This window comes from Sinocyclocheilus grahami, unplaced genomic scaffold, assembly GCF_001515645.1.
Source record: "Sinocyclocheilus grahami isolate Dianchi unplaced genomic scaffold, SAMN03320097.WGS_v1.1 scaffold776.1, whole genome shotgun sequence".
Taxonomy (NCBI): Eukaryota; Metazoa; Chordata; class Actinopteri; order Cypriniformes; family Cyprinidae; genus Sinocyclocheilus; species Sinocyclocheilus grahami.
This window is the reverse complement of record NW_015505955.1, coordinates 302,117-313,755: the sequence shown is the minus strand read 5'-3', so window position 1 is coordinate 313,755 and position 11,639 is coordinate 302,117. Positions and strand designations below refer to the sequence as shown.

General features: G+C 34.7%; 1 protein-coding gene across 2 annotated transcripts in view; it reads left to right on the top strand.

The window, feature by feature from the left end:
• The window catches only part of LOC107561516 (rap1 GTPase-GDP dissociation stimulator 1-like), a 67,066-nt gene that overhangs the window by 26,920 nt on the left and 28,507 nt on the right, over positions 1–11,639 (top strand). The window contains exons 5-7 of one of the 2 annotated variants that reach the window (XM_016245972.1): positions 3,614–3,684; positions 7,915–8,095; positions 8,216–8,341. In XM_016245972.1, coding sequence (XP_016101458.1) covers positions 3,614–3,684; positions 7,915–8,095; positions 8,216–8,341 — 378 coding nt within the window. The remainder of the gene's footprint in view (positions 1–3,613; positions 3,685–7,914; positions 8,096–8,215; positions 8,342–11,639) is intronic. The other variant, XM_016245971.1, reaches the window with a different exon arrangement.

Below are 11,639 nucleotides of genomic sequence, written 5' to 3'. Positions count from 1 at the left end.
ATAACTTTTTGTTAATTGTATACCTTGTGTACTTTATTCTGAGATCGCCATGAAAATAGCCTTGATGCTGGCATGGCGTAAATAAATAAACATCACCACACCATAACATTTAAACTTTTCCAGATGCTACTGTTGAGTTTTTCCCAATGTATAATGTCGAGTCCCACCCTACGTTTGTTCTTCTCGCTGAATAGCATTTTTCTCTTGAAATACATCATGCTACAAAAGTAAATTAGGTTGCATATTCCATTTCATGTTGCTTTTAAATAGAGCCCGACCAATATATAGTTTTGCCGATTTTATCAGCCGATATGAGCCTGTCGCAGATATATCGATACCGATAAGACATTTTTTTTTACAGAACATAAAACGCACCTTACTTGCCAAACAAAAAGGATTGTGAAGCATATTTCATTAGATTGTACTGTTGTTAATGTAAATAGACAACAGAGGTGTGTTTAACTGATTTATTTAAAAATGTATCACCTGAATCTATTTTATAATTTTAGTCTAGTGTAGATTTAAAATGTCTTTTATAACTTTTTGTTAATTGTATACCTTGTGTACTTTATTCTGAGATCGCCATGAAAATAGCCTTGATGCTGGCATGGCGTAAATAAATAAACATCACCACACCATAACATTTAAACTTTTCCAGATGCTACTGTTGAGTTTTTCCCAATGTATAATGTCGAGTCCCACCCTACGTTTGTTCTTCTCGCTGAATAGCATTTTTCTCTTGAAATACATCATGCTACAAAAGTAAATTAGGTTGCATATTCCATTTCATGTTGCTTTTAAATAGAGCCCGACCAATATATAGTTTTGCCGATTTTATCAGCCGATATGAGCCTGTCGCAGATATATCGATACCGATAAGACATTTTTTTTTACAGAACATAAAACGCAGATTAAATGGTGTAATCACGTAGTTTGTCCAGCAGAGTGTGCTTCATTGTTTGCTACTGGAGACCTGGATGAAACGCTTTAAAGCTTAAGTGTATGGAATACCATTGAAACTTTGATTCAAATTATTTTTTGTGGTTATTGATGTTGTCCAAGCTTGACCAGCAGTTGATCCTGTAGGAGTGAGATTCATCTGTGCACATTTTCCAAAAATGTTATTAAAAAATAATATCTTACTGCACACTTACCTCTGAAAATGACTTTTGGTTTTATCTGACGTCACAACGCAAATCCTAGTGTAATAAAAATATTTTATACTAATTTTAAATCTAGGTATGACCAAGTTGTTTGTTCAAGGTGTCTTTTAGGTCATACAAAACTTACACGTGGATATTTATTAAAAGGTGAGCAACCACCATCATGCCTTACTTGCCAAACAAAAAGGATTGTGAAGCATATTTCATTAGATTGTACTGTTGTTAATGTAAATAGACAACAGAGGTGTGTTTAACTGATTTATTTAAAAATGTATCACCTGAATGTATTTTATATATTTAGTCTAGTGTAGATTTAAAATGTCTTTTATAACTTTTTGTTAATTGTATACCTTGTGTACTTTATTCTGAGATCGCCATGAAAATAGCCTTGATGCTGGCATGGCGTAAATAAATAAACATCACCACACCATAACATTTAAACTTTTCCAGATGCTACTGTTGAGTTTTTCCCAATGTATAATGTCGAGTCCCACCCTACGTTTGTTCTTCTCGCTGAATAGCATTTTTCTCTTGAAATACATCATGCTACAAAAGTAAATTAGGTTGCATATTCCATTTCATGTTGCTTTTAAATAGAGCCCGACCAATATATAGTTTTGCCGATTTTATCAGCCGATATGAGCCTGTCGCAGATATATCGATACCGATAAGACATTTTTTTTTACAGAACATAAAACGCAGATTAAATGGTGTAATCACGTAGTTTGTCCAGCAGAGTGTGCTTCATTGTTTGCTACTGGAGACCTGGATGAAACGCTTTAAAGCTTAAGTGTATGGAATACCATTGAAACTTTGAACGACCATATCTCTGTAATGGCGCGGCGGATCTGCACCAAATTCAGGGATCCCTTCAGCTCGAGGAACCCTCTCGAACACCGAATCGAGTGTACGTCTCGAGGCCCCCTTTCGAATGAGACCACCCCCGCGTCGATTACGAATGCCACCCGCCACGGTTACCGACGTGCAGCGGGTGGCATTCGAGAGGGCTCCTCGAGCTGAAGGGATTCCCCGAATTTGGTGGAGAATCCGCCACCACGTTCGCGAGATAGTGACACCAGCCAATACTTTCACTTCAGTAAGGAGATCTCTTGTTTAGGCAGCAGCATTCAAGCGTTGTCTTATTTGACCGTAAGTGCCCTGTGAAGTGGACTTCACATGATATTCCGCCATGATTCCAGTTCCAAGGGAACGTACACGTTAAATTTAAAGAGCATTAAAGTGCGCGAGACGTGAATTTAAATTTTATTTATTTACAGAGGTATATTATGTGACACTTCACACTTCTCTAGTAAGTTTCGTCTGTGTGTGAAGACAGTAGCACTAATCCGTGAATGAATGTTCCGAAGTGAAATAAACTTCAAAGGAATAAAGTTGAATGGAATTTAATTGAAATAAAGTTGAATAAACTTCAACTTTACTGTTAAGTGCACTGATGTCACTCATTTTGGATAATAAAGTTTATTGTTAAATTGTTAAATGCCGTGCCTCCATTACATATCTTTGTCACATCATTATAAGTGTTTGATCACCACATTTGAGAGATCATTGCAAAAAATGTGTTTATGTATGTATATTCTGTTTATGTATATACTGTATTCTGTATATAGTACCAGTCAAACGTTTGGACACACGAATGGGAAAGTGTCCAAACTTTTAACTGGTACTGTACTATAATATACACAAAGAATATCGGCAGATATATCGATATCTGCCTTTTTTTACTCCCTAATATCGGTATCGGTATCAGCCCCCAAAAACCCATAACGGTCGGGCTCTACTTTTAAAACCTTTTGTCATTAAATTTTTGAGTACTCATAATTTAGATCTCTTATTTTGCTGCTTTAACCATATAGCTGACAGTCAGAAGATCCAGTCACACTCTTGACTTTGATGCTCTGTGTACATAATGCTGGACTCCGCCGGACCTCGGCATCTCTGTGGATCTTTTAACACCTTCCCTTGTTAGCGATTCTGCTGCAGTCTGGATTCTGTATGCTGTGCTTCTGCTGCACTTCTGGTCTCTGGTTTTGCCTTTAGTTACGTCTGCATCTCATGTCAACCTGACAGCTGTAAACAAATCCAGTGCTGGAGTAATGTGCATTTTCAGCAGACAGTTTTTGATCTCATTTGCTCTTCTTTTATCTCAAAATGCTTATTTTCTTGTGTTCTCCATGTAATGTTATCAGTTGTCATATTACATTCCATAAGTATGCATTCATGAATATCCCAGCCTGTCCCTCCATTAAAAGAATAGTTCAACCAAAAAGGAAAATTCTGCGACTGAATCATGTGAATCGTTTGGGAAGACTTGAACTATTCCTTTAACACCCTCTTTTCTGTCATTCTGTTCCAGGTTGATGTTTCTTTGTGTTATTGGTTGCCTTTTTTATTGTTTATTTCTTTTTTTATGTGACCTCTTTGTTTTGCAGATGAGGGCAGAAGTGCAGTTGACGCAGCGGGCGGTGCTCAGATAGTTGCCGAGCACATTAAGTCTCTGGCCGTTAGGAAACGTGACTCATTCTCCATCAGTGAGATCTGCAGGTCCCCGGTTGACATTTCCTTGACGTGATTTGGGCTTCGATTACTGGCAGGAGTTCCTCAATGATTTCTGGCTAATGTCCAGTTCTGCCAAGGCTGGTTACGTTGTGTTTTCTCATGTGATACATTTAGCCAATAACTGTTGCTCAAATGTTCCTCTTGCTCTGACCAGCAAAGCTTCTGTGGTCGATAAAGCAAATAACAAGCAATTATGAAGTAGGGAGGAAGCATTTTGGACTGTCAACTGTTTATTAAACGTGATGAAGGGACTTCTGTTGCATAAATGTTTTAAAGGTTATGTGCTACAATTCTTTGTACCAAACTCTGCTTCCATGGTCTATCATACTCAATAACATTTTCTCCTTTTTTAATTGTGGATGTTTTCCTCTGCCTGGGCCGTCTTCTTTAACACAGCTCTCAGCTGCCGTCTCCTCTTTGCTTCGTTGAATTTACTGATCAACATCTGCTTCCTGACAAATTGATGGCACTAGATGTGTGCCGGTGCCACCCACATCTTTGTGTCTCATCGAGACATTTCTAGACAAACTGAAACATCTTTTCACTGGGTATTTAAGGGCTTACTTGTGCAGCTGTGCAAAATATGACTGTTAGTAAACATAAACAAGACATAAAATGATACATTTAGTGAGCTTTAAGATTAAATAAGTTGTGGTTGACTAGTATTGATTTTTATTTATGGCTTATAGCGATATCTTAGCGAGCAGAGTGGCCGATGGGCGATATAAAGCCAATATTAAAATAAGTAATTGTCAACCGATATTTATTTTTTATGGCCAATACCGATATCTTAGAGAGCAGGGTGACCAATGGACGATATAAAGACAATATTAAAATAAGAAGTTGTCAACCAATATGTATTTATTTATTTTTAAAGCTGATACTGATATCTTGGAGAGCGAGGTGACCATTGAGTGATATAAAGCCGATATTAAAATAAGTAGTTGTCAACCGATATTGATTTTTTTTATTCTTGATACCAATATCTTAAGAGAGCAGGGTGACCAATGAGAGAAATAAAGCCGATATTAAAATAAGTAGTTGTCAACCCATATTTTTTTTTATGGTCGACACCAACATCTTAGAGAGCAGGGTGACCAATGATATGAATATGAATTCGATTAGATTTTTTTAATGGCCGATACCAATATTTTAGAGAACAGGATGACCAATGAGCATAATAAGTCGATATTAAAATAAGTAGTTGTCAGACGGTATGTGTTTATTTAGTTTTTATATAGCTGATACCGATATCTTGGAGAGCAGGGTGACCAATGAGTGTAATAAGTCGATATTAAAATAAGTAGTTGTCAACCGATATTTATTTATTTATTATGGTTGATACCGATATCTCGGAGAGCAGGGTGTCCAATGAGTGATCTAAAGGCGATATTAAAATAAGTAGTTGACTGCCGATATAGCTTTTTAAAAATGTATTGCCGATACAATATCTTAGAGAGCAGGGTGACCAATGGCCCATATAAAGCCAATATTAAAATAAGTAATTGTCAACCGATATTTATTTTTTATGGCCAATACCGATATCTTAGAGAGCAGGGTGACCAATGGACGATATAAAGACAATATTAAAATAAGAAGTTGTCAACCAATATGTATTTATTTATTTTTAAAGCTGATACTGATATCTTGGAGAGCGAGGTGACCATTGAGTGATATAAAGCCGATATTAAAATAAGTAGTTGTCAACCGATATTGATTTTTTTTATTCTTGATACCAATATCTTAAGAGAGCAGGGTGACCAATGAGAGAAATAAAGCCGATATTAAAATAAGTAGTTGTCAACCCATATTTTTTTTTATGGTCGACACCAACATCTTAGAGAGCAGGGTGACCAATGAGTGATATGAATTCGATTAGATTTTTTTAATGGCCGATACCAATATTTTAGAGAACAGGGTGACCAATGAGCATAATAAGTCGATATTAAAATAAGTAGTTGTCAACCGATATTTATTTATTTATTATGGTTGATACCGATATCTCGGAGTGCAGGGTGGCCAATGAGTGATCTAAAGGCGATATTAAAATAAGTAGTTGACTGCCGATATAGATTTTTAAAAATGTATTGCCGATACAATATCTTAGAGAGCAGGGTGACCAATGGCCCATATAAAGCCAATATTAAAATAAGTAGTTGTCAAACGATATAGATTTTTTTTTTAATGGCTGATACTGATATCTTGGAGAGCAGGGTGACCAATGGCCTATATAAAGCTGATGATAAAATAAGTAGTTGTCAACCAGTATAAGTAGTTGACTGCCGATATAGATTTTTAAAAATGTATTGCCGATACAATATCTTAGAGAGCAGGGTGACCAATGGCCCATATAAAGCCAATATTAAAATAAGTAGTTGTCAAACGATATAGTTTTTTTTTTAATGGCTGATACTGATATCTTGGAGAGCAGGGTGACCAATGGCCTATATAAAGCTGATGATAAAATAAGTAGTTGTCAACCAGTATTTTTTTAATGGCCTATGCCGATATCTTGGAGAACAGGGTGGCCAGTGAGCGATATAAAGCCAATGTTAAAAATAACTAGATGTCAACCGATATTGTTTTTTTTTTTTTACTCTGTAATCTGGTAAGTTTGTGCACACTGGGAATTATATTTTCTCAAATGAAGTCCAGGTAAGACTGATTTTACATGCAGTACACAGTGACATGACATAGTGGCAAATTGTATATTGTGCAGCATACAGTTGCGCTCAGATGCTGTCATTTTTAATGCTGTCAAAAAGCTGCTTTTAACACTTATTGCCCAAACTGAACATTTCTAAGCCGATGCCAGTAATTTAAAAATGCCAAATATCAGTTGATAAATCGGTAATGTATTAGTCAACCACTAAAAATAAGTCAAAATATCAGCCAAATAGAAAAACTTACAGGCTGATGCTAATAATTTAAAAAGACCAAATATATGAGCCCTGGTAATGTATGTGTTGACCACTAAAAAGTCTGCCAAAATTACCAAAAAGATATTCTCTATAAAATATATTAAAATTTAATGCAAGAGTAATTCTCAGGTAGATTTCTGTTCTAAAGACATTTGGATATTTCTACTGGAAAACAAGTGTGGTTGAACCAAGTATTTTCAGTGGTGAAGGACCCGTGTATGTACATGAAATGTGATGGCTAAGCAGTCCTTTGTTCCACTGTGGTCTTGATTTATCTTTCACATTTTTAGGTCAAGACTATATTTTCTGTACTAGCAATTTTCTGTACTCAGCAAAGCACTTTACAAAAATGAAATCTCAGAGCAGTAAATAATGTGGCTGCATTTTATGTACAGTCTGTAATACTTTGAGCTGGTTCATGAACTCTTTCAGCCTCTAGCCTGTTCAAACATTGCAGGATATTAATTTTTGATTACTTTGAACATAATTTAGTTTTAGAAGATTTGCTGAATAAATGAAATCATGTACATAAAAAAAGAAACTTTGAGTCATAATTAAAAATAAAATAGTAAAAGTAATATATTTTGGAAAACATAAATGTACACATTAAGCTCTGAGTGGATCAGTGAATTACACTAAAATAAAATTTTTGCATTTTACACTTTTAGTTCATTAAATATTTAGAATTCAATTTTTTTGAAAATTTAATTTGAATTAATTTCTTTATTTAATTTTATGGGCTTTTGTCATTTTTATTAGTTTGTTTTTTATTTATATATAGCTTTAATTCATTTTAGTTTTAGTCATTTTAATACTTAAAATATTTATTTCTATTAATTCCTTTTTATTTCTATTAATTCCTAATTTCTGTTAATTTCTCATTTTTGTTCAAGTGTTTTCATTTTGTTGTTGTTTTTTTCTTCAATATTTGTATTTCTTAATATTTTATAAGCTTTATTTCAGTTACAAAAATTATGTTTAATAGTTTTAGTTTCACTTGTAGTTATCGATAACAACACTGATACAAACTTATTTTTGATGACAGTGGTGGAGGATAGCAAGCTACCACAGTTTTATTCATGGTGAAAATCAGATTATTGTGTGTGGCATTGGATATAAATATTTTTAATAAAAAAAAATTGTGTTTGGATAAACTCAATTTATTGCAATGTAATTGCCAGAAGAATGATGAATACATAATACTTAACCATTAATGTAAATGACTAATATATTTTCTGTGTTGTCAGAAAAAGATCTGCATGAACCCGAGTAAAGAGAATCTGCTGTTTTGTCTTTCCTCTCTAGACTCGCTGCAGGCTCAGCTGATCAGCATGGGTGTGATCCCCACACTGGTCAGACTGCTGGGAGTTCATTCTCAAAACACCGCGCTCACCGAGATGTGCCTCATTGCCTTTGGCAACCTGGCAGAGCTTGGTGAGTTACCGATTCGATTCAGTCACACTGCCTACTACATATCCAGATTTCCATATATTAAAATACATCAGAACATGTTGGATAAAGCTTGCACGTCTCTTTTGCCTGATCCTCAAACAGAGTCCAGTAAGGAGCAGTTTGCCTCTACTAATATTGCCGAGGAGCTGGTTCGACTCTTCCGTAAGCAGGTGGAGCATGAGAAGAAGGAGATGATCTTCGAGGTGTTGGCACCACTCGCTGAGAATGGTGAGAATCGCAGTGATCAACATTATATAATGATTGAACAGGCATGAACCAGTCAGTATAGTGTCTTTTGGGAAAACACTTACAATAAGTACATTACTTTGTGTTTAGCATGGTAGCAGGTTAAGTCATGTTTTTTTTGTTGTCAATGGTGTTATTTGTTCTATGAAAGAAAGTGTTTCTGTTTGCGTATTTTTTGATACCCTGGGGAAAATAAATAAATAAATATATATATATATATATATATGAAGAGTTCATTTGCAAAAACTGATAACTCCATTTCTATTTTTTTTTTCAGAAATCATGTTTTTTTATTGCGCATTCCAAGTAATATCAATCAAACTGCAGTTGGGTTGTTTTGTTTAAGTAATAATAACGTAAACAAATACAGGTAATTTACAAAATTAAAGTTCATTGAAAGTATGTTTTTTTTTACATATTAAAAGTTTGTTTTATAGCAAAAGCAGATAACTCCAACAGTCGTTTTTTGGCAAAAGCAGATAACTCCTCATTTCATGTTTTAGAGATAAAAAAAAACACTGGTTTAATCTTTGAAATCTCCTCAGATGACAATGTAGATGCCTGACAAATGTTGTTATTGTTGTGATCATAAACTGTATGGATGTGATTACACGCAATACACAGAGTTTTTCCCTCCCCGTTGTAACGTGCTGCTTTTGCAAGCTTCCGTGAAAACGTTTCAGCTTTTATTTGACCTGAATACAGCGCGCTGATTCGCTAAAATGGAAAACAACAAGGGCGCTTGTCAGCTTCTGCAGTAAAACGTGAACTCACGATGCCTTGAAAGTGGACAAAACCAGCTTTTTTGACAAAACGTGTTTTGGGTTCAGATCGTGCTATATGTGGAGAATAATGCACGCCAATCAGCTCTTTTTTATGGACTTCTGAGAGACACTGCCACTCTGAGAGGCTCTTTTTATACCCAATCATGTTGTCAATTGACCTAATAAGTTGCAAATTGGTCTTCCAGCTGTTCCTTATATGTACATTTAATTTTTCCGGCCTCTTATTGCTACCTGTCCCACCTTTTTTGGAATGTGTAGCTCTCATGAAATCCAAAATGAGCCAATATTTGGCATGACATTTCAAAATGTCTCACTTTCAACATTTGATATGTTATCTATATTCTATTGTGAATAAAATATAAGTTTATGAGATTTGTAAATTATTCCATTCCTTTTTTACTCACAATTTGTACAGTGTTCCAACTTTTTTGGAATTGGGTTTGTATATAGATTGTCTTATTTTGACTTATAGTCTTACTTTGTTTTAATTTAACTTTTTTAAATACATTGCAATTAATCAATCAATCAATCAATCAATAAACCTTTCTAATGAGTGTTTTTGTCTAGATTTTGAGTACAAAATCAAAACATTGTTCTCACACCATTGACAAATGTTTTTTTTTCCGTGATATTTAAATAATGCAATTATAGCATGTAAGATGTACATAAAATAGCTAAAATAAAGCAATTTTTTAATAAAATGTAATAATAAAATAAATACAATACAATATATATATATATAATTTATTTTTATTTAATTAATTCACACTTTGAAAACTAAAAAAGATTATCCATAAACAAGGCTGTAGGCAGACTAATGTAATGCTGATATATAAATAATATAACATTGATGGCAAACATCAGACGGACACAAAATTGCTAAGATCTGACCATATACATTTAAAAAAAAAATATTTTTTATTGTTAGGCTTTGAAATTGATGAAAAAATAAATAAAACTATCGGCCAGTTGCCTATAAGCTCAAAATGATCAAAAACTGAACCTGTAAGTATTGTGGAGAACCTTATTATTGGAAAGATATATGAATATAGTATACATATAGTACCATAGCAGTAATCCATAAACAAGGCTGTAGGCAGACTAATGTAATGCTGATATATAAATAATATAACATTGATGGCAAACATCAGACGGACACAAAATTGCTAAGATCTGACCATATACATTTAAAAAAAATTTTTTTTATTGTTAGGCTTTGAAATTGATGAAAAAATAAATAAAACTATCGGCCAGTTGCCTATAAGCTCAAAATGATCAAAAACTGAACCTGTAAGTATTGTGGAGAACCTTATTATTGGAAAGATATATGAATATAGTATACATATAGTACCATAGCAGTAACCATCACTGTATCTTGGTTCGTGTTTGTAAGGAGTTTTTTTTTTATCTTTGCGTTTTAAATGATCACGAGTGTTTTGTTAATTCACAGTTGATGTATTTCTGTTCCGTTATTTCCATAATGCATCAGTTAGTCGTGCTGCTTTTGCTTTCAGCATGAGTTGTTGATCAGGCTTGAATATGGATATGGCTGGTGGAGCGCAGACCCACTGACCCACTGACTGAGTGACAGCGTTCAGCAGCTCAAACGCTTTTCCTCCCAGCTGTGAGCGTGTTGTGTTACTTATATAGAAAGTCAAACTCCGCCACCTGTTGTGGTTAGAAACAAGACACTTTATGAAATGAATGCATGCGTTTGCAGCTGTGTTTTGGCTCAGAAAGCTTGAGCATGAGCCAACAAGATTTCACGCTCAAAATATTATACTTAAAAAATCATCAGTTTACCAATTTTTTTTTGTTTTTATGTAAGCTGGAACATAAAAACCGGCCAAGCTATAGAGAGCGACATCTCTCACAATGCAAAACCTGGCTTATTTGATGGTGAAAATATCTCAAAATGAATTTTCCAAGACGCTGGCTATTGCCTGCGGTTGAGTCGCGGGAGAGAAAGCTACAATTATGCAGATGCGTGAGATTTCTCGGCTTCTTCTCTGTTTGGATAATAAGTGTTATCACTGCCATTGCCATCACCATCGTTTCCTCAAAATAGGACTCTGGGGTCTGCTTACAGCTGCGGTCTGGATTTGCTTATTTGAAGGCAAATCCTCCAGCCGCGGTCAGCTGCTCGATGTGTCTGCGAGCGCGTCTGAGGATTTGAAGCGGCGTTGAAATGTGCACCTGAAAGAAAGCTGTGTGTGAAAGAGAGCAAGTGTGTGTTTAGATGGTGAAACTTGAATGTTGAAGTGTGTATTGAAGGGAAACAGATAATAAGGTGTTATTTGTTCTGTGAATAAAGTGTTTGTTTTTGCCAACAAAACATCCTTAACATCTATCCTCTAGACAGACAGATAGATAGATAGATAGAGAGATGATAGATGATAGATAGATGATAGATAGACAGATAGATAAATAGATAGATAGATAGATAGATAGATGATAGATTGATAGATAGATAGATAGATAGATAGATGATAGAT